Genomic DNA, 23,947 nt, shown 5'->3' with positions numbered 1-23,947 from the left:
GATCGATAGCAAATTTAATCTACTTTAATATGCAAAAAAAGAAACTTCAAATTAATGTTATGCAGAGATATTTGAATCTGAGTACAAGTACTTTTTAAATATTTCGAAAATTTCATATTTGGAGCATAACTCAAACACTGTTCTATTGAGATTTTTTTTTAATTATATTTTTGGATTTAGCGCCCGATTTCACATTAAAAGTGATACTCAGTTTACTTAGTTCAAAAATGCTGTAAACTAGTGATCAATGTTGATTTTACTCAGATTCACTGATGAGGTTTGGAGCTTCCAAACGACATATCACTTAAAACAGAAGTGATAGAGGAATTTCGAATTCAGGATTCGAAAATCCGATGTAATTTGAAAAAAGAATTTTCTATCTTTAAAATCTAGGTTAATTTTAGTTGCATAAATTGATTTGTTTTTCAAAAGTTTATCTTTTCCACAGAAATTCTAAACAGAGACTCTGATTTTGAAGCTGTATATTTGTTTGAAAACTGCGTTTCAATCTTAATCTGAAATTTCTTTATTTGAAATTTCAGTCTGATTTCTGAATAAGGAATCTTAACCGTAAACCTGAATTCTGAATATGAATTCTTCATCTAGAAATTTCAATCCGATCTCTTAATTTGGATTTTCTACCTGAACTTTGAATTCAAATAGAAAATAAATTCAGATTCTGATTTTTTTTTTAAATTTCAAATTAAATTCTGTGGGATACTTTTTCGGCAAACAGTCTAAAAAAATTCCAACAACGATTCTATTTATCATTCCAACGTTTCGATCCTAGATCGATCCTTGGAATCATAAGTTATAGTCGTTTATGTTAGACTGCTGACCAAAAAAGTATCCTAATAATCCATTGAAACTTTCAATTTGAAAGTCGACAAATCACATAAGGATTCGTCTCCCATCAGTCAGTGAACACGGTCGTGTTTTGTTCATCTCGAGCCTCGCGTGTGAAACAAAAAGTGCCATTAGTTCGTTTGATAGGTGAGACAGTTACCGCGTTCAATCCGGTGTTTTTTGCCGTATGGTGACAAAAAGGACAATCCCATTCCTGCTAGATGCCAAAGCGGATAATTGAGGAGCGCTATCGATAGTGAGGAAAGGAGTGAATCTAACTTTCCTGAAACTTGGTCTGTCGAGTGCTGGTGGCCGGCAGTTTTCCCCCCCGTGGACGTGCATTGGTCCCCGCTGGAAGTGTTTTCTCCTACCAAGCGGGTGAAGGTCGTCGTCAAATCATCTGGTTGTCCCGCTTGTTGACGTTCGTGGCAGCCATCTTCAATCAACAAAGGAAGACCACGTGGTTGGAGCCACCGATAGACACTGGACCAAATAGACGACTTGTGAATTGGCCGAATAGTCGTGGATTACAAAAAAAAACAAAGTTTGTTATTTATTTTATTTTTTCTCTGTTTCTATTCTATCTTTTTTCCCTTTTTAATATTTTGAAAATTAAGTGCTTCATATTTTTAAAACGGAGGCATTAGTGTCTTCGTTGAAAAAATATGAACGAAGGCGAGGGGTTAAACCCCTCAGCTGTGGATGATGAAAATTCCATCTACGAGAATGAGGAGCATCTGGAGGATCCAGATGCCGCTGGTCCCTCAAATGCGAGCCTATCTCGAATGGATGATAATTCTTCATCATCCCCATCTGAGAGTAGAACAACTCGACTCCGAAAGTATCTTGAGGGCTCATCTTCCTCTGGATCTTGGGTGGTTTTTATCCGGCCCAAAAAGAACGGTAAGCCTCTTAACGTGGTACAGATCACCAAAGATCTGGCGAGGTGGCCCTCTGTAACCAGTGTTACAAAACTGCGTCCGAATAAGCTGCGCGTTCTTGTGGCTAACTCTAAAGCTGCAAACGATATTGTTGCCAGTAATTTTATAAACCTGGAGTATCACGTCTACATCCCGTCTCGAGACGTAGAGATTGAGGGCGTGATCACAGAGATGAGTCTGAAGGCTGAGTATGTTAAATCCAACGGCGTTGGTAAATGGAGTTACAAAGTACTCGCCTTCAGCTTCATTCCGTGTGACCTTCGCTGGTACCGCCTTCCCTCACTACGTCTTGATTGACGGAGTTTTAAGGCTTCCTGTGCGACTCTTCGTGCCTCGACCCATGCATTGTCAAAATTGCATCAAGTTGGGGCACACAGCGTCGCACTGTTGCAATAAGCCACGCTGTCCCCAATGCGGGGAGAATCATGGGGCTGGAGCATGCTCAGCAATAGAACAGAAATGTGTCTATTGCGGGGGCTCACCCCATGAAATCTCCTCGTGCGAGGCATTTAAGAGTCGCTGGGATAAACAGAAGCGCTCTTTAAAAGAACGATCGAGACGTTCTTATGCCTCTATCTTAAAGAGCGCTTCTCCACTGGCCCAACCTCATTCAAGTAACATTTTTTCTGAGTTGCCAGTTGACAACGAAGAGACGACTGATGAGGAGAACCCTTTTATCTTCGTTGCGAACTCCCGGAAACGAGCTAAAACAACTCTCAAGACACCCAAAATTCCTAAGAAAATTCCTACAATAAGCCCTCCAATCAGCGTCCCTAAAAAGCCGAATACTGCAGAACCACAAAAACAAACTCCTCCTGGATTCCGTACCATCTTTTCACCACAGAATAATCCAACACCAGCAGGAACCTCAAAGGCCCCCATTACAAATGCAGCTTCGTCAGAATCAACTTCCCAGCCGGGATTGTTTAAGTTGACTGACATTCTAAATGGAGTATTTTCGTTTTTCAACGTTTCTGAATCCATCAGAAGCATTGTTACAACAATGCTTCCTGTAGTAAAGACATTTTTGAAGCAATTGATGCAAACTTGGCCCCTCATTTTAGTGTTTATCTCTCTCGATGGCTAATTTACGCCGAGAGGTCGGAGATATCACTGTTTTACAGTGGATTTGTCGTAGTCTCGTCCCTAAACTGGACCCGTTCAAATTTTTACTTCATGAAACTAGTTGCGATATTATTGCGTTGTCCGAAACTTGGCTTTCTTCTCAATCTAACATCTCATTCCACGATTTTAATGTCATACGTCTAGACCGCGACGATTCTTATGGAGGGGTGCTTTTGGGGATCAATAAGCGCCACTCCTTCTATAGAATCCACCTCCCTTTATCAGGAGGAATTGAAGCTGTTGCTTGTCATACAACTATAAGAGGTAAGGACTTATGCATTGTCAGTTTGTACTGGCCTCATAGAGTTGCAGTGGATCGAAATCACCTAGAGGACCTGTGTTCAGTTTTGCCTGAACCAAGGTTGATCCTGGGTGACTTCAATTCACATGGAACTGTTTGGGGAGAACAAACTGACGATTGTCGTTCTACTCTTATCTATGACATTTGTAACAGTTTCAATTTAACAATTTTGAACACGGGTGAAAAAACACGGGTACCTAAACCTCCTGCAAGACAAAGTGCAATTGACCTCTCACTCTGCTCAAATTCACTATCATTGGATTGCCAGTGGAAGGTAATCCCTGATCCCAATGGTAGTGATCACTTGCCAATCAAAATCACAATCACCAATGGGGCCAGCACTTCGAATTCAACAAATATGGCATATGACCTTACAAGACACATCGACTGGAAAAAGTACTCGGACGAAATAACAACAGCCATCGATTCTATGCAAATTTTACCTCCTTTAGAGGAGTACCACTTTCTTTCACGTTTGATACATGAAAGTGCACTTTGCGCACAAACAAAACCCATCCCAGATTCATCAGTTCCTCGAAGGCTCCCAAACCCATGGTGGGACCAGCAGTGTTCCAAGCTTTATAAGGACAAATCAAAAGCATTCAAAGATTTTCGAAAACATGGAACCCTCGTCCTTTTTGAATCATATGTTTCCCTTGAAAATCAGTTCAAAAAATTGATCAAAGGGAAGAAAAAGGCGTATTGGAGGAATTTTGTGGGTGGTTTATCACGGGAAACATCCTTGAGTACCTTATGGAAAGTTGCACGAAGTATGCGTAATCGATCATCAACAAATGAAAGTGAAGAATATACACATAGATGGATATTCAACTTCGCACGGAAAGTCTGTCCAGATTCTACACCTGTGCAAAAAATAATCCGGAACGTGCCTTCTGATAGGTGTGGTCTGGATTCCAGCTTTTCGATGGTCGAATTTTCACTCGCGCTCCTCTCTTGTAACAATTCAGCTCCGGGAATTGATCAAATCAAATTTAACTTGTTGAAAAACCTTCCGGACGCCGCAAAATTTCGCTTGTTAAATTTATTTAATCAATTCTTGGAGAACAACATTGTTCCCCAAGAGTGGAGACAAGTGAAAGTTATCGCTATCCAAAAGCCTGGAAAACCAGCGTCCGATGCGAATTCGTACCGTCCTATAGCGATGTTGTCTTGTATACGCAAATTGATGGAGAAAATGATTTTGTTTCGTTTGGATAAATGGGTGGAAACAAATGTTCTCCTTTCAGATACTCAATTTGGGTTTCGAAGGGGCAAAGGGACAAACGATTGTCTTGCTTTGCTGTCTTCAGAGATACAAATGGCGTACGCAAAACGTGAGCAAATGGCTTCAGTGTTTCTAGACATAAAGGGAGCATTTGATGCAGTCTCAATAGAGGTATTGTCAGACAAATTGCACTCTCGGGGTCTGCCTCCTCTATTGAACAACATCTTATACAGCTTGCTTTGTGAGAAACATCTGAACTTTGCTCACGGAGATATTGCAATTAGAAGAACCTCCTATATGGGCCTCCCGCAGGGTTCATGTTTGAGCCCACTTTTGTACAACTTTTACGTAAGTGACATCGACAGTTGTCTCTCTGAAGGCTGCACTCTAAGACAACTTGCAGATGACGGCGTGGTGTCTGTCACAGGATCTTCCGAGTCTCATCTGCACAGACCTTTACAAGATACTTTAGACAGATTGTCTTCCTGGGCTTTGGGGCTTGGAATTGAGTTCTCTCCAGAGAAAACGGAGTTGGTGGTTTTCTCTAAAAAGCATAGACCAGCTCAACCACAGCTCCAACTTCTTGGCAGGACGATCACTCAATCGAGGTGTTTTAAGTATCTTGGGGTTTGGTTTGATTCCAAATGTACCTGGAGAGCACAAATTGAGTATCTGAAAGGAAAATGCCAACAGAGAATCAATTTTCTCCGATCAATCACTGGCACCTGGTGGGGAGCCCATCCAGAAGATCTTTTAAAATTGTATCGAACAACTATCCTTTCAGTGATGGAATACGGTAGCTTCTGTTTCCAGTCAGCTGCAAAAACTCACCTCATAAAACTCGAGCGTATCCAATACCGTTGTCTTCGCATCGCTTTGGGCTGTATGCCCACAACGCACAACATGAGTCTTGAAGTTCTGGCAGGAATACTCCCTTTGAAAGATCGATTCAATCTACTATCACTTCGGTTCCTCATCAGGTGTGAGGTCATGAACCCATTGGTGATCGATAATTTTGAAAGGTTACTTGAGCAAAATTTTCATACAAGATTTATGTCTATATACCATGTCCTCATGTCAATGCAGGTAAACCCTTCTTCGTACTCTCCAACTCGTGTTTTCAGCCCAAACTACGACAATTCTTCTGTCCAGTTTGATTTGTCTATGCAGCAGGAAATTCGTGGAATCCCCAATCCGCATCGTCCACTTCTGATTCCAAGAATTTTCGAAGCTAAATATAGACACGCCGAAGCTGATAAAATGTACTTTACTGATGGGTCTCTTATAGAGGAATCAACGGGATTTGGAGTGTTCAACGAAATATCTAGTGCCTCTTACAGTCTGCAGTCACCATGTTCTGTTTATGTAGCGGAGTTAGCAGCAATTCATTGGGCTTTAGACAGTATCGCTTCAAGGCCAGTTGGGCACTACTATATTGTAACGGATAGTCGGAGTTCTGTTGAAGCAATCCACTCAATAAAACCGGGAAAGCACTCGCCATACTTCTTCGAGAAGATACGGGATAGTTTGAGTGCTTTATCAAAACGTCGCTTTTACATCACCTTTGTCTGGGTTCCCTCGCATTGCTCGATAGAGGGTAATGAGAAGGCTGACTCTCTGGCAAAGGTGGGGGCGATGGAAGGTGACACGTATCAGCGTGAAATCGCCTTCAACGAATTTTACTTTTTAGCTCGAAAAAACTCTCTTGTCAACTGGCAGCGCAAATGGGACGAGAGTGACAAGGGTCGGTGGTTCCACTCGATTATCCCAAAGGTAAGCCTTAAACCATGGTTTAATAGATTGAACTTGAGTCGGGATTTTATTTGTATATTTTCCCGTCTCATGTCTAATCATTGTTCCTTAGACGCGGTACTCTATCGTTTTGATATTGCTGGCAGCAATTTGTGTAGTTGCGGCCAAGGTTACCACGACATCGAGCATATTGTTTGGTCCTGCGAGGTCCATCTTGTCGCTAGAACGAATTTCATAGACTCCCTTCGGGCCCGAGGAAAACCACCCTATGTTCCAGTGAGAGATGTGCTGGCAGTGATAGACTTGGACTACATGTTCGAAATATATCTTTTCCTTAAAGCTATTGATCTTCGTCTATAATTCTTTTTATTTTCATATTTCCCTATCTATTTTCTTTTCTTTAAAAAAAAAAGTGAACTAGAAGTACGCAAACTATTGTAAAAAAAAACAAAAAGAGTTTGGCTCCTTAAAGCCTAAAGGTATGAGCCGTTTCAAATAAAGAATTTACAAAAAAAAAAAAAAAAAATCACATAAGGGAACTAAGGGCATAACGAGCATCCAGGACATAATAAGCATTCCTTTTTTCAACAAAAGTACGTATTTTCTTAAACAAATTTTCATGAGGATTTGTTTCGTACTAGCTATAGTATTAATTTTTCACCAAAAAAGAAATATCCTTTTCATCTTAACAGAAATATTAAATAATAATCAGCTAGGTCCTCAAGTGAAGAAAATGTTATAATTTTTGAGCACCACCAAATAAGCTTTTATGACCTTTATCTGAAATGTACGCACTGCAACATGATTTACACATTGATTTTCAATTTTCACCATCATAAATTTTTGGATTTTTCACTTAAATCAATTTTAAAACGCGTTTTTACTTAAATTTTTTGACCTGGGGCGAACAGAGCACTATCAATCAGGGCACGATGAGCGTTTTCTGCCGTATAATGTAGCATCTAGCGAACTCGAGTCTACCTTTCCGACACCTTACCAAATCGTCAGATGAAACAAGTCAAGCTGTAGCTCTATTATTCGGTTGACTTCATCGTGTCGAATTCGCTGCTAGATTCCCCGGCAGAAAACGCTCATCGTGACCCGATTAATGGTGCTTAAACTGCCCCAGGGTGGTTCTCATTATGGGGCATACAGTGACTGCTTTTCAGTTTTTGGAAAAAAATTAAAATGCATTTTTAAACGTTTTTATCTACTTTTTCAAGTTTCATTCAATTAGGCGATAGACTAATTGAGTGTCTGAACACGAAACAATGCAACTCCATCTCTTGTTAAATCAAAACAGAACAAAATTGACCAATTTGTACTTAAACCTTCTGTAAAACAATCTTCTGATAAATTTCCATATGAAGTATATATATATTAAGAAGAAAAATTATTTCTTTTGTTGACAGTTTTTCCCGGTTTTGATTTCAAATTCCAGGTTATTTCCCGGTTTTCCCAGTTCGTTGGTCACTCTGAGTCTTCATGAACATTTTTTAAGTAAATATTAAATTCACTAAGAATAACAGGAATAGTATAATTAAAATTTAATGTATAGTATTTCAATAAGAGAGTAAAGTAAATACCTACAATCCTTTTTATTCGAAGTCTCATGCAACGGCTGAATACTCAGCTTCGATTAAGGAACTTCAAGTATCGATAAGAACTTAAATTTTAAGCTGAGTAGAATGCTTTACAGCCTTAAAACAGGGTTGAATAAGCTTTTAAGAGACCGTTCTATGGAACCTTTGGTTACTTGGATATTCAGGAACAGAAGAATCCAATATAGGAAAATTCTCAATGAAACGTACTGAAAGGAAAGGGCTGAACTATTCTAAATTTTATGATATGATATCTTCCAGGTTTAAAAATTAATAATGTTCTACCCCAAAATTGAGCTAAGAATATTGCTAAAAATGTGTGAGTGAAATTTTAATGAAGACAAAATGTTCGCTTTGTCTCTCCAGCAGCATGTAGAATTGGAAAATAAGGTATCAAAACAGGAACAACGAAGTGTCAAAAACAGTGAGGTCAGCCAGTGCGTGAATCGACCCAAGGAAACTTGTTAGGAAGAAGAAATTTCTGTATATAAAATCACCCAGAGAATTCAAATAAGCTTACATTTTTTAGATAGGCTCTAAAAACTGACCAGTGCAAAGTTTCAACCCAATCAGACTTGATTTAGAGGTGCCTTAGAGCGTTCAAAGTTTCGGTTTTTTTACCCTCAAAAATCACTTAAGGGAGACCGAAGGAAATCGGAAAAAATCGAAATTTTGATTTCGATGCCAACCCAATCAGGAAAGCATATCAAAATTACTGCTCAAACCCATCTCGATGAGATATTATTATCTTATTCAAATATAGCGTTGATATCAATATCTTCGTATGTCATTTCGAAAAAATATAGATATCTCATTTGATGCAAACAGTTATTCCTCCTACCTAAATTTGCCTGTTTCGAAAGCTTTTATTGAAATTCTAAAGCTTTCATTCCAATGCATAAGGTATGGTTCTGTCGAAGGTCGAAGTTCGAATCTCCAGGCTGTAACTAAACTTTTCAAGAGTTGTGCTAGTTAGAAAAACAACTAATGAAAGTTTAAGTGCGAGGTGGTAAACAATGCATACAAGTACTTGAGTCCAAAGCCATTTTTGTCAATATCCTATGTGAGTTATGATCTTGATATAATGCTATCGAAGGGTGATATAATCTAGTTATCCTTGCATGGACTTTTTGATATAAGTTGAGATACACTGCCAGCCAAAAGCTTGGGATTAACCCCTCAAAAACATGAAAATTTTGATCGACCATATCTCAGCCATTTTATTACATATTGAAATTCTTTTGATCTCATTTGACAAAATGTTAATATTGAGTTTATATGACTTAAATTTAGCTTAAAGTTGGGACATTTCTCAACAACCGAACTTTAAATTCAAACACGATCATCTCAGGGTGGGGTGGACCAAATTTTAAATTTCGAGTTGCATTCGAATCCTTTTTTCATACTTCTTAAAATACATTTGTTTAATTTTGTGCAAAAAATTGCAATGTACTTAAAATGTATAAAAAGGCTACTTAAGTCATCGTCCAAAAGTTTGAAATCACCCCGTAGTATGGTGTAACGGCCAAAAGTTTGGGATCAGTCTGCTAAATATGCATTTTTATTTCATGCGTATCTCTGTTATCAAACAACCTATTGTTTATTTGGCAAGCTGATTTGGAAGCTAGTGAGTTGAACTTCATTTCTGGATATTTAGTTGAAATATTTTTGAAGTCTAACTTCTTTAGAACTTTAGCTAAAGTTTCATCATTTTCTGATGATTTTTACCAAATAGTACGACCGTTCAAAAAATATGCAAATTTGTTTTGACCATAACTTAGTTGTCTTACAAGTTATTGGAGATCGGATTCGCTTATTCGAAAGCTAATAAATTGCACTCAAATACATACAAAGAAGGTTTTGCTCACGATCTTTTGAATGAGATCAAAAGTATTCCAATAGTAATAAGATGGCTGAGATATGGCCGATCAAAATTTTCATGTTTTGAAAGGGCAATCCCAAACTTTTGGCCGGCAGTGTTGGCATGTTAACATCCTACGAGTACTAAATTTGATCTCATTTTGGTATGAAAAAATTGAATATCAAAATATCTCATCTTGATATAATTTTGTTTTTCTCTTCTGATCGGACTTGATTTAACGCTCAAAGCGCTCAAGGTTTCGGATTTTTTCCCTCAAAAATCATCAACTGAGGGACCAAAGGAAATGCGGATAACCGAATGTAGTTTCAATGTACGTGTGTTCTTTTTTTTCTTCTATAAAACTAAGCCAATAAAAAACTGCGTTGTACGCTGTCAGCGAAAAATTTTTAAAGTATTTCAGTCGTATAACCTTATTAACTTATATGATTGTTGCAAGTTTTTCATTCCATTAAATTGGGAAAGAAAATAAAGAATTTAGAAGCTTATAAGTTTAAGCAAATACCAAAATTTTAAACATTTGCTCTTGATGAATTAATGCATATAAGGGCTAAGTATTAACATTTTTTACGAAAAAAAGTTGCCTTGATAGTTCAAATTTCTTAAATGTATGGAAGATCCAGCTGTTTGAATTTGGAGAACAAACTTTATTCCACCTTTAAGTGTTAACAAATAATAACTTGTGTACGACCATGCCTATGACTGAAAATTTCTGATCAAATTGGTCGTGAACTGTTCTTTTGCAAGCAGCACTGAATTGAATAAATTAAATTTGAAGATTGTGTTATAACTTGGTTGGCAAGCTGTTGTTATAAGTCGCGAATGCCATAAAGATGCAAAAACTGCTATAATTGAAACAAAAAAAAAAAAACATATTCATGGGACATGAAAGAAATCCCTCAAGCGCAAGTCAGACCGGAAGAGAGTGAAATGGAGGGACTTGATATCATTTTCTTCTGTTCATCGTATCTTTTCAAGAAACGATTAGGATTCCTCCAACATTTCATTTCTTGTCATGACACAATGAGTTCACCCACAGCTTGAACCTACGCCTTTTTTTACCACATTTGCTTTTATTTATTCTTCTAGAGCACCATACTAAAAAAATTAATACCACATAATTGTATTAAAATCAAAGAACTTACAAAGAACTAAAGATTTTTCCTACTCATCTCAAATCTTGAAACCACTGACAAAATAAAGCGAAATTAGACACACCCACAACTTTTCCCGAAGCATTAATCTCGAGAGCACTAAGAAAGTTTCTATACGCAGGTAGGTACAAATAGTGAATCTTAAGATCCCTTGAAACAAGCAAACCTTAACAATAATGTTCATTTTGGAGACTCGAGATAACCTGTTTGTTAACACACGCTTATCGAATCTCACGAAGAAATGTCATCGTCACAAAGCTTATCTAAATCACCCTTATGATGTTTACACAACAATTTCCAAACACAACAGTTTTGTAGTTTTTTTTTTGAACTGACTCGATCTGTTGAGGCGGAAAAATATGTTTTCTTATCTATATTGAGTGTAATATTTCAATTTACCTTCGTTTGACTTTCGGACTAGGCCGGTCTAAGGGTACGTAGAACGTCATACTTTCACTACACCACCACTAATCAAATATTGATTTGAACATTTAAATTTTTATCTCTCTATCTTTGGTTTGTAAACTACACTACACTTTGGTCACAATTCATCACGTATCAACTTTTTCCAGATAGCTGTTTCTCGCTGAAGAATAACCCGTACATATCCGAAAGTTTGGTCAATCTGATGACGGCTAGCCGATGCAGTCGATTTCCCGAACCGGTGTGGAACTGCCAGAAATTACTCATCGTGGTTGTGTTATCGCGCGCCGATAAACACCGCGAGCAGCCACAGTTCCGCGATTCGATGCTCCACAACAGACTGATAGTGATGTGTGAGGTTCGCGTAATGAACACAATCGCAAACCGTCGTCGTACTCGAAACTTATTAGCGATTTTTTTCGCATTCGCACTCTTTCTCATCTATACTATTGATAGATAGTACAAATGTACGTCGTCGTCAGTTTGTCTAAATTATTTTAACTGTAGGAAGAGCAACTTTTTTTCGGAGTCGGTATCGATTACATCACATGTGAATGGACCCGTTAAGGAGGCTCAAATTGGATTTCAAAATTTTGTCCATTTTCGGTACCGAACAGTCAAAACGGTGCACTCTAATGGTTTGTCTCTCTAATTGAATGAACACCTTTGTTTTGGACGGCACGACCTTCGGAGAATCTCGTCTTCCGTCACGACGCGGGAGATGCCACTAGTTTACTAACTGGTGTACCTGTTCCGTATGCGCCAGCATCGACTTCGATAAAATCCACATACACTGCATATGTGAACCAGCGCCATGAATATTTGTTTGCACCTTGAAAGCGCGCGGGTAAAAGTGTTAAAGGTGAAAAGCCTCAATCGAATAAAAGCTGTTCGCAGAAAATCCAACGCACTACAGTCTGTTGCCAATGTCTCGAGGCTGATAGAGCGATATGAACTATAGTATCTACAGTAGTTTTTTGATTTTATCACGCTCAAAGAAAAATTTTCCGTGAATATAGCGAAATCGTGTATTTGACGAAACAAAAAAAATAGAGGTATGCATAATATATTTTTTTTTCTGCTCTAAATGATTAATCGTTACATCTTAAGCTTAAGTAGTGGGTTTGACTTTGATCGGACAATGTTTTTTGGAACTAACACTAACAGTTTGACTTCTGACGATTCACGATTTACGTTAATTTCATTAAATTAACCTGCATCGTGAAAATAATTTTCCGATTCGTCTTCTTTGTAAAGCACGTGTGATTAATTTCCTGTAAAAGCCATTCTAATAATTTTACCGTTGAACAAGACGTTTACAACCTAAGGATGGTTCGAAAGAATGGAATTTTGAGTTGACTGTTGAAAATGTTTCTTCATTTTTCTGCTTTGGACTGGTGCAAAGATCATATTTAAAAAATTCTAGCATTACAGGAGAGAGTGAATGTGAAGGACTTGATATCATTTTCTTCCGTTCATAAGATCTTTTCGAGAAACGATTAGGATTCATTCAACTTTTAATTTTTTGCTATAACACACTGAGTTCAGCCACAGATTGAACCTACCCCTTTCTTCACCACATTTGCTTTAATTTATTCTTCTAGAGCACCATACTAAAAAAACAATAATACCATATAATTGTATTAAAATCAAAGTGTTATGCGTCAATTGATGTTGCCGATTTGCAGGAAAGAGAGCAGTTTTACAGTTAACTGAACAGCGTGGTTGAGAGAATTTCGAAGGGTGACATTCAAATCCACTTAGGTGGCTTCAACGCAAAAATTGGCTCCGACATTCAGGATCTTGAGCGCATCATGGGGCGCCATTGTCTTGAACAGAATTGTAGAATTTGTAGAATTGTAGAATTTTGTGGCAAAAACACGGTGATCGGTGGATCGCTCTTCCCCCATCGACCAGCACATGAGGTCACATGGGTATCCCGAGATGGCCGAACAAAAAATCAAATTTACCACATGTGCATCAGCCGAAAATGGAGAAGGAGCCTTCTTGATTTCCGCAACAAACGAAGCGCAGACATTGCATCTGACCATCAACTCGTCCTTGGTGAGATAAGACTGAGAGTTGCGCGTGTCCAACGGCGCGAGGAGAAAGTCGGGTGTCGATACGACGTCCACCGGTTGGAGAATCCAGAGGTGAAAAGGGCATACGTTGAACAGCTAGAACCCCGAGCCTCGGAACTGCCGACAGACGGAACAGTCGAAGAACAGTGGTGTGGAATCAAGAATGCCTTTATCATGACGAGCCATGCTACTCTCGGTGAAGTTTATGAGAGAAGAAGTGAATGGATGTCAGATGAAACTTGGAGGATGGTCGATGATCAGAGAAAGGCGAAAGTGAGCAGGTATGTACCGGATCAGCCAAAGCAGCTGCCCGATTACGATATACGGAGCTGGAAAAGGTAGTTAAACGAGCTAGTAGACGAGACAAGAGAGTCTGGACAAACTCCCTAGCCGAAGAGGGAGAAAGAGCCGCCGCCAATAGAGATATCCGATTACTTTATGACATTTTTAGCCGCCTCAGTGGTGCAAGGACTAGTGCAAGCATGCCGCTAAAAGACCGAGTTAGTTAATGACCGATCGAACAGATCAGCTCACACGATGGACTGAGCACTTCGAACAACTCTTCCGAGTCACGAATAGCGATGGCCAACAGAACTCGCAGCTCGATGCGCCAACAGTAAGTCGCATTAATGCCGTCAACTCGGAAGCGCCCTCGCTGGCTGAAATAGAAGCGGCAAGCAAAGCCATGAAATCCAACAAAGTGCCTGGGATCGATTGCATCCCTGCTAAAATGCTGAAAGCCGACCCTACCTTGTCAGCACAAATAATGCACCGTCTTTTCGCTGACATCTGGGATACTGCAACATTCCCGGCCGACTGGATGCAGGGGATCCTCGTAAAGGTTCCGAAGCAAGGCGAGGCGTAACGTTGATCTGTACAACCCTCAAAGTACACTGCAAAGTGATCCTGAACAGGAGAAAATCGACGCTACACTCCGACGGCAACAAGCTGGATTCCGATCCGGACGATCATGTGTGGACCATATCACAACGCTACGGATCATACTGGAACAAATCAACGAGTTCCAGGACTCTTTCCTGCTGGTGTTCGTTGATTTCGAAAAAGCATTTGACCGACTGAACCACGAAAACATCTGGGCGGCTCTAAGGCGACGAGGAGTTCCAGAAAAACTAGTCCATCTCAGCGAAGCACAATACGAGGCATTTTCGGGCAAGGTTCTGCACGACGGTGTCTTGTCTGATCCAATCCCGGTAATTGCTGGAGTGAGACAAGGATGTATTTTATCACCGCTACTATTTCTAATCGTAATGGATGAGATTCTGACTGGATCGATTGACTGTGCACCGAACCGAGGATTGCCGTGGAATCTTTCAACAATGGAGCAACTGAACGACCTTGACCTGGCTGACGATATTGTTTTGCTCGCCCAAACACAACCGGACATGCAGAGCAAACTCGACGACCTCACCGAAAGTTCCAAGACAGCAGGTCTCAAAGTCAATGTCGGAAAGACCAAGTCGATGGAGATCAACACAGGAAATCTCTCCAGTTTCATGGTAGCTGGGCAACAAGTTGAGAAAGTGGAGTGCTTCCAGTATCTTGGTAGCCAGATAACGCTTGATGGTGGTACAAGGAAAGACATCGAAACCTGGATCAGAAAGGCCCGATTTGCGTTTGCGAGTCTCCGAAACATCTGGCGGTCATGCCAGATCTCTCTACGAACAAAAATCCGAAACTTGGTGCACATATGCTGTGACGACGCGAAAACTGCAAGTATTTGTAAACCGCTGCCTGCGGAATATCATCCGCGCTTGGTGGCCTGGCAACTGGATCTCGAATGAGGAATTACATCGCCGGTGTCATCAAAGGGCACTAGAAATCGAGATTCGGGAACGTAAATGGAGATGGATTGGGCACACGTTGCGAAAAGATGAAAACGAGATTTGCAGAGAGGTACTTGAATGGAATCCAGAGGGACATCGAAGGAGAGGCAGGTTCAGAAACTCGTGGCGGCGAAGCCTAGCCGCAGAAATCCGAACTGTCGACGAGAATCTTGACTGGGACCAAGTGAAGACGCTGGTTCCGGATCGTCAACAGTGGAGGTCTTTTACCACGGCCCTATGCGCCGGACAATTGACGCGAGATCATTAAGTAAGTTAAGTAAATCAAAAGACACTGAGATGAGAACCTTAAACTTCTTCGAACAGGCGATGCTCTTCTGCTCGAAGGCTCTGTGGATGTAGGAATGACAGCATCGAAATTTTGATCTGGCGTGACGCAAAATCGTACGGTTATTGACGTCGAACGGACTGCCTTTTTTGCCGGACTGCCCTTATCAGCTTTTCGTTGAATGTTCCGGGATGCTAGAATCCGGACAGTTATTTTGATAGCAATGTATCAATGAGCGTTTACGTGATAGTGTCAGGCTTCGGACGCATCCTGAGGCGCGACTCATAAGAGGCAGAGCAGTACCACTCATTGAGGAGGAACTCCCAAACTCCTGGCAGTCGAAAACCACTCTTTCTCGCTTCTCTCACCTCCAGAATCGCTAGCAGCGCCAGTCACTCTTTGCTCCCTCGGAGGCTCTGCGCTCCTCCCAAAGAGGCCTCCCTGGGAGAAATAACTTTGCGTGTGACGACTCAGAATTGCTTCGAGTTAGGTACATATGTATTTGATTGCTTCAAGGAGCTCACAGCTGCTGGCTGGCTGCTGGGGGTGGCTGTGCGACGATGTAAGCAAAACGAATTTTAGACTATTTTTGTACCTAAACAACGTTAACATTATTACTCTAATTTACATTCAATGTTCATGTAAAACGATTGTCGCAGTTAAGGCTTTCAGATAATATGTTTTACAAAGAAATCGGCCGGTGTTGAAAGAAGTATTGTAAACAAGAACATCCTGCACCCTTATCAACCTAAATGGCTTTTAAAAACTTAACGTCCACAGATAATCACTCTGCCTTTAAATCAAAAGGCTTATGGTTGATGGGACATCCAAATTACGTAGTCAGAAAAATCATTGCTTCCCCAGCTATTTTCAAATCTGCAAAAACATACGATTTTTACCTTTCTAAAAAAGGTTTAGATAAGTGGCAACAATGAATGAAAAAATCAAATGAAAACGTTTGAAAATTTATAGTTTAAGATATATTTCTGATGTCATAACGCATAAAGCACCAAATGCAGTAAGTTTTTGTTTTGTTTGAATAAAATTTTACAATTTTCTGTCAAAAATGATTTTAAAACTATAAAGGTGCTGCATACATTTAGAGGTTAAAAATCATCTAGCTTAAATCATAAAAGTTTATGTTATGTATTTCTGTCAAAAATGATTTTAAAATCATAAAGCTGCTGCATACATTTAGGGGTAAAAAATTATCTAGTTTAAATCATAAAAGTTCATGTTATATCTTTCTGTCAAAAATGATTTTAAAACCATAAAGGTGCTGAATACATTTAGGGGTGAAAAATCATCTAGCTTAAATCATAAAAGTTCATGTTATGATAGATTATTATTATTACTATAATTTATTAGAGACCTTTTAACCACCCGGGTCATTCGGGTCTGTTGTTATGATAGATGATATTTTGAATTTAACAAACGCGTGAAGTGAATCAATCATAACAGCATATGGAATCAAATTTAAAAGGTGAATCTTTGATTTGCATTTTGATGAATTTTACCCCAGATTGGTAACTGAGTTCTTCAAATGTTTATTTCAAAAAATGCTGATTTTCCAAAAAAAAATCACACCAACAGTGTTGATATAGGCAAGGTATGTTATAAGAGCATTGGAAAAATATAAATAAAAATGTAGGTACATCTTTGGAACATTTTTTTTTTATTTTATACTAGCTGACCCGGTGTGCTTTGCTACACCTTTCAGAATCAGATGATATTTTCAGAAATCATTCAAATTTTTATTGTTTTTGGTATTATTTTAAATCAAATTATGACGAAATTAATAAGCAACCACTATAAAATGAGAGCTTCAGCTGGAGTTTCAAATTGCAACAGAAACCATAACTTATATTCTGAATCTTGATCTATAAATTTGTTTTAAAGATCTGATAATTTTCATCTGTTTCCTTAAGTTTCGCCCTAAGAAAAAGGGCACCAACTCATAAAGTATGGTTGTTTTTGCTTGATATGTTCTGGATTTATGCTAAAAAACTGATTAGAGAGCCCCTCCTTGTCCTTCCCTTAACCCCCTGCTGAATGGAGATCGTGATCTTTAATAATCATACCCATTTTTTTTCGTTCCAAAAAATCCTCTTATATCAAATATAGTTCCATTGGATGATAAGTATTGAAGCTTTACAACAAAATTTATATGGAGCCCCTTCCTTTCTTCCCCTTGAAAGAGAGTACCATCCCCCTTTCCGTTCTCTTCTTCCAATAGAGGGGTGATAACTTAATATTCATAAAAGTATTTTTCGTACTCAAATACTTTTTGATGCCAAATTTGGGTTCATTTGCTCGATTAATTCTCGAGTTATGCAAAAAAAATGGAAACCCCCCCCCCCTTCTTTCTTTACATCTTCGAAAGAGTGAGGGATACCAAATATTCATAGAAGCATTTCTCGTACCCAAATATCGTTCCATGCCAAATTTGGTTCCATTTGCTGTTGTAGTTCTTGAGTTATGCAGTAAAAATTGTATGAAACTCCCCTCCCTCTTTCCTTCCTCCCCGCTGTAAGAAGGAAGGGGTCTCAAATAATCATTAGAACATGTCACGTTCCTAAATACCCGCTCATGCCAAGTTTGGTTCCATTTGCTTAATTACTTTCTTAGTTATGTTAAAAACTATAAAAAGGCCCCTCCCCCCTTCATATCTCCCTACTGGAAAAAGGGAGGGGTATCAAAATAGAAATATTTTTCGTATCCAAATCCCCTCCCATGCCAAATTTGGTTCCATTTGCTTTATTAGTTTTTGAACTATGTAAAAAAATATGAAAGAGGCACCTCCCCCTTTCAACTGGAAAGAGGGAGGGGTCTCAAATAATCATTGAAATATTTTTCGTATCCAAATACCTTCCCATGCCAAATTTGGATCCAATATCTTGATTAGTTCTCGAGTTATATGAAAAATTCTAAGGTAGCCCCCCTCCCCCCTTCCTATCGCGCCACTGAAAGGAGAGAGGGGTACCAAATATTCATAGAAATATTCCTCGTTCCCAAATACCACCCCATGCCAAATATGATACCATTTGCTTGATGGGTTCTCGAGTTATGCAAAAGATTGTCTTTTGTTTGGGAGGCCCCTCCCCCCTTCATGAGAGAGGGAGGGGTCTAAAACCACAATAGGAACCTTCCCCTGCCTCCAATACCCTCACCTACCAAGTTTCACGCAAATCGGTTCAGTAGTTTCTGAGTCTATAGGGAACAGACAGACAGACAGACAGACAGAAATTCATTTTTATATATATAGATGAGAATCAAAATATTTAAAATTCTATCCCACGATGTTAGGAAATAAGTCACCATTATATTGTTATCGTTAAATGGTAACTTCACTACATTATATTTAAATAAAAAATAACACCTCTTGATGTGGTATATAAATGTAGCATCTAACCCGGCTGTTGCATAATGCCCCGTTTGACGGTTATTGATGAAATAATAGCTACCCGAAGATAATATTTCAAATTTCTTTACAAACTAGAGGCCCTTCTTGTGCTATTTGACTTTAATTTTGCATGTAAACTTCACACAACAATCTGCTTATTTGAGCCACGCTACTCAACAAAATAATCAGCGGGGACACGTCCTACCTTTCGTTATTCCTATTAAATCATTTCCAAATGACACCGCCGGCGCAAACCAAAACAAACGAACACGAACCAGCCAGATACCCAGCTCATAACGTTTGTCTTAAAGCGTCCTCCTAGGGAGCGCTCCCGAAGAGCGCTCATTTATCTTTTGAGAGCGGAGCGAGAGGTAAAAAGAACTCCCTAGGAGCATGACATCTTCGAGGCAAATGGTCACTCCTTCTCATTCCTTCACGCCGCTTAAAGAGTGAGAGCACATTTTAGCTCCGTGGGTGTTTGCTCTCAAATGAATCCGAAGCCTGGATAGTGTGATACAAATTACTCACTACTGTTTATAAATATAATTTTTCGGCATAGCGCTCAAGGTTGCCGAAAAAATTCTGTGTTACGACGACTTTCTGTGATTTTACCCAAAAATTCTGTGATCTTACCTAAAATTTCATTCAAAAGTCATGTCAAATTACGACTTTTTATCATTTTATTTAAGAAAAATTAATTAACATTACAATTTTTATCACAGTTTTTCCAAATCACAGAGAATTATCCAAATTATATTGACGTAAAAAATTGAGTTTAAAAAACAAACGTCCAAACTTTAAGATTCTGTAAAATCTGTGAATGTTCCTAAAATTCTGTGTTCTTTGACACAGATTCTGTGATGAAAATTGGCTCAAAGTTCTGTGAAATTATAGATTTTTCTGAGATTTCGGCAACCTCGAGCGCTACGCCCATTGGGGCACTGAACTGTTGATAGGGAGGTTTAGTTTAGCTCAACATTTCTTAACATAAGATGTCATTTATTGATTGAACAATTCACTTCATAAAAAAGATTCTAAAAAGTCGAACAGTTCAAAATGTGTACACACAACTGTACTCATCCATTGTTGTAAACAACAGCGCTACATCTGCACTAAGTAGTGACTGATACAGTAAAATTTCCTCGCACAAAACTGATACGCCTGTCTGTCGTTCGTTACCTCACATTGTTGATAAACTTTCCTCTCGTGATAGAAAATATAAAACATCTTCAAACACATATATACTTCGGAGGTTACCTTTGTTTGGCTAGTGATAAAATTAACCATTCATCCTCCTATGACTCGATTCATCTTTACCTTACTGGTGCAAATGTGGGGCCACACGGGGAAAGGTTTCTTATCTCGTTGGTCGTTATGGTGGCGGTGGGTTCATCGAAAAAATAATAATAAAAAAACCCCTCTAGATATCTCTTCTTCAGCAGTGCCAATCTACATGCCAGTTACTTTATATAGTAGGTAGTTGATGGTTACATATTTATGTGTGTCATGTTGATGCATTGCAGCTTCTGTTGATTATCGCAGAAGAGAAACTGGAATCGACTTCGCGGGGAAAATATAGGTGGGTACTTTCCGTTTTCATTCCGTCGTCAATGTTGGTCATTGTTTGGTTCTGCACTTAGTATGTGAGGTAGTAGGTGACAGGCTTCTGATTAATTTAGTATTACTCAAGACAGTTTTTAGTAATAATTTAGAAATACTGAATTCTTATTTTGTCACCCCTTCTTTTTTCAAAAAAATCCGAAGGGCTCCAAAGAAAGTTTTTTTTTTAATTTAATAAAACAATCGAATACTTATTGCCCCAATTCGTATATGAGTCCCCATGTGTAAAAACTGCAAACCGAGAAAAACGCTTGTAAAGTTTGAAACTTGTTTTCATGAATACAATCGAATGCATCACTTGTTGGTAAAACCTCTCAATAGAGGATAGAAAACACTTCAAATAATACTTTTGTTAACTTTTGCGATAATACTAACTAGTATTTACAGAGAAAGTAGGGTTTTAAATTACGTTTACAAAAAATTAAAAATAGTGTGGCAGGACTTTCCAATCAATCATTTGTCATGTGACATTTTTTTATAAGTTATAGATACCACTAACTACAGTACCTACATACAGTCCACAAAATCAACGGCTCTGAGAATATTGAAAATTGTTTTGAGGGCGTTCAATCATGGAAATCTCTCTTAAAAGTAAATTCAGTGAAAATGTTGTTTTCAGAGGTAATAAATGCGTCTTCAAGTGTAATATAAATTTTTGCTCAAAATTTATCTCACTGATTCACAAAGAATTGTTTATTATTTCCCCTTGTTTTTCAAAATACGGGGTAATTATGAACATTTGTTATTAGGCATCGATTATCTAAACTTATCTTTAATGTTTAAATATGTAATAATCATCAAGATCTTGAAAATAAACCGTTATACATAACTTTATCAGTTTCTAAAAATCTTGAAATATGAGACTGTAGGACATGATTCCCTGTTCCTTTTTTAATCTCAAAATTGCCCATGCCTAATCAAGGATGAATTTTGAAAAACCACTAATCCTATTTAGACGAAGTATTTAGATTCATCTAGAAATATTGCCAATACTAAAAATTATCACGTAACAAGAATCTTGACAGTGTTCATTATTACCCCATATTCACTTGGGTAATTATGAACAGACCAAAAAAGAAAAATCTTTTTTCATAATAACCTCAGTTGACCCTACCGTTTTCCGAAAAAGTTGTCTTCTGTTTTCAGCCAAATTTTAAAAAGAATTTATTTAGTATTCAGAAAAGATTTTTTCTATTGAAAATTCCAATAGGGTAAGTGAGCCCTTTTTTGGCATGGTCCTTTTCTTGGCATGCCAACATGTCTTTTCATGTTTTTCAGGTCCAAATTGAGCTTAAAAAATTTTGAATATATTTTCATTGCGAAGAGAATAATTTGTTTCAAGTCTGTGCATATAGAATTTTTTTATTGTTTGTACTTTAATAAAGAAATTAATTTTTTTCGATCTTCATCCGAGGAAATTATGTTAGAAATCACCGTATGAAAATCAGATGAACTCACCTTTCTAGTGCAACTGTTGAATTCACATGCGATTTCAAACGCGGACATTTATTTGAAAAATTTGCAATAAATACTCATGCTTACAGTTAAACTCGGCAAAAAATCAAAAAATACACGAAAGACTAAAGAGTGAATATATGTTTAGGTTTTGAATGAAAACTTAAAACTAATTTTGTTCCTTTTCTTGGCATGCAACTTCAATCGAAATACATCACCAGTGTTGGAAGCTAGAAAAAATAAATGTTCATTAAAGAGGTATTTTTGGCCTGATGTTTTCCCTAAAACTTTATTTAAAACTACGCACAAATGTTTTAATAGGGGAGAGTGGGGTAACGTGGGCCATGGGGAAACGTGGGCCATTTCAAATATCTCAGCTGTGTGTTGAGATAAAAATCCCAATCCAACTGTCATCGTCGTCGTTTTGCGTACGCATGTTTTCCTATATGTTGTTGACTTATGTACATATCATATGCTTCTTTTATGAAACTAGACTAGAAAATTGTACTTACATAATTAAACAAGCACCTGCAAATTTGCATCCGTGCGAGACCTCAAGAACATAACAAAAATATGCTCATACTCTTATGATCTTGGTTTTGTCATGTTCTTTCACGTGGAAAAGGAATTTTTGATGAAACATAAATAGGTCACACAAACGCAACCAATTTCCAAATCATTGCTTGTGGGGAATCGTGGGCCATATTTTGTGGGGTATCTTGGGCCACCTATATTTTGGTGTTTTTTTACACGTTCAGAACTTAAAATACGTTATTACTATTTGTAAAGTTTACTTATGCCAAATGAAGAATTATGGAAAATGTTTTGTCCATCTTTTCCAATGCGATAGAGACGAACAAAAATCCTATGTATGGAATTTAGCCGAAACGTTCGCGAGACAGGTTTTAGGATCTATTCGATCATACACAACTCCATTTTTAGTTTCCTCATCTGAAATCGCTTTACAATAACTAAATGAATTATGAAATTTCAGTTTTGGGTCAAATCATAAACTTTGCACGTTATCTAGTCGATTTGGAAAGGGTGGCCCACGATTCCCCACAGTTTTTCAAAATCCAAAAAAATTAACTTTTTTTTAAATAGTCAAAACTCGGGAATTTAATGTATTTTAAAAATTTAAAAAATGCCTAATGATACCTCAAAAATGTACAAAACCTTTCCATTTATTTTTTTCATTTTATCTTTTTTAATAAAGAAGTTATGAAACAAAGAAAAAAAGTGGCCCATAATACCCCACTCTCCCCTACTAATTGGGTTGTATGATAACATCGTTGCTATCAAATTAAGCTTCGAAATAAGTTGGAGAACATAAGTGATTCGACTAACTAAAAGTCATATCCGAGAATTGAAAATGCAAAAATCGCTATTTGGGAACTATGAATAGAAGGTACATTGGTATGCGTGCGAACAGCATTTGCATTGCAGTCTGTCGAGCAAAAGCCACGTGGTCTCCTACAGAACACAGTGGTTCGAAATATTAAAAAAAACTAAATTAAATTAAGCATCTCACAAGACTTAAGATGTTTTTCTTATCTAAAAATTGTTGGATCAGTGGCAATTTATGACTTTAGTATATAAAATACATAATTAATTGAGTTTTGGAATCGTTTTCTATTGCTTGGGAACAATCAGATTTATTTTTTTGATTTTTGTTCTATTTTTTTTTCTTGGAAACAGAAGTTGGAAGTTCAGGAAAATATAGTTTGTTTTCCAATTATTCCTTAAAATATTTGATGTGAGTCGAATTAAAAAAAATGTTTTAGCAAGGTTTACATTTTAACATCTTTTTGGCGTGTCAAACCACTACGCAACGCCCCGGGCATTCGAGATGGCTCTTGCTAGAAGCTCATAATCTCAGCTAACAAATTCAAAAGGGCCAAGTTTTAAAATACCATTCATGGAATTTTTAAATTTCTTACTTTATGAAGTCAAACTCCACAATATGAAGACAGTTGTTTGGTAGTGTGTCGCAATCGCATTGCGGAATTTA

The 23,947-nt window shown here is 38.0% G+C and overlaps 1 protein-coding gene across 3 annotated transcripts in view; it reads right to left on the bottom strand.

Moving 5' to 3' along the window:
• The window catches only part of LOC129740607 (dedicator of cytokinesis protein 3), a 161,541-nt gene that overhangs the window by 29,172 nt on the left and 108,422 nt on the right, over positions 1–23,947 (bottom strand). Inside the window, exon 1 of one of the 3 annotated variants that reach the window (XM_055732315.1) lies at positions 11,224–11,887. The exons of the other annotated variants lie outside the window; for them this stretch is intronic. Coding sequence (XP_055588290.1) covers positions 11,224–11,273 — 50 coding nt within the window. The 5' untranslated portion in view covers positions 11,274–11,887. Of the gene's footprint in view, positions 1–11,223; positions 11,888–23,947 lie in introns of those variants that run through there. 3 annotated transcript variants of the gene reach the window in all.

The sequence above is a fragment of the Uranotaenia lowii genome, chromosome 1 (assembly GCF_029784155.1).
Source record: "Uranotaenia lowii strain MFRU-FL chromosome 1, ASM2978415v1, whole genome shotgun sequence".
NCBI lineage: Eukaryota > Metazoa > Arthropoda > Insecta > Diptera > Culicidae > Uranotaenia > Uranotaenia lowii.
The sequence above is the reverse complement of the archived record's forward strand: the minus strand, read 5'-3'. Positions and strand labels throughout refer to the sequence as shown.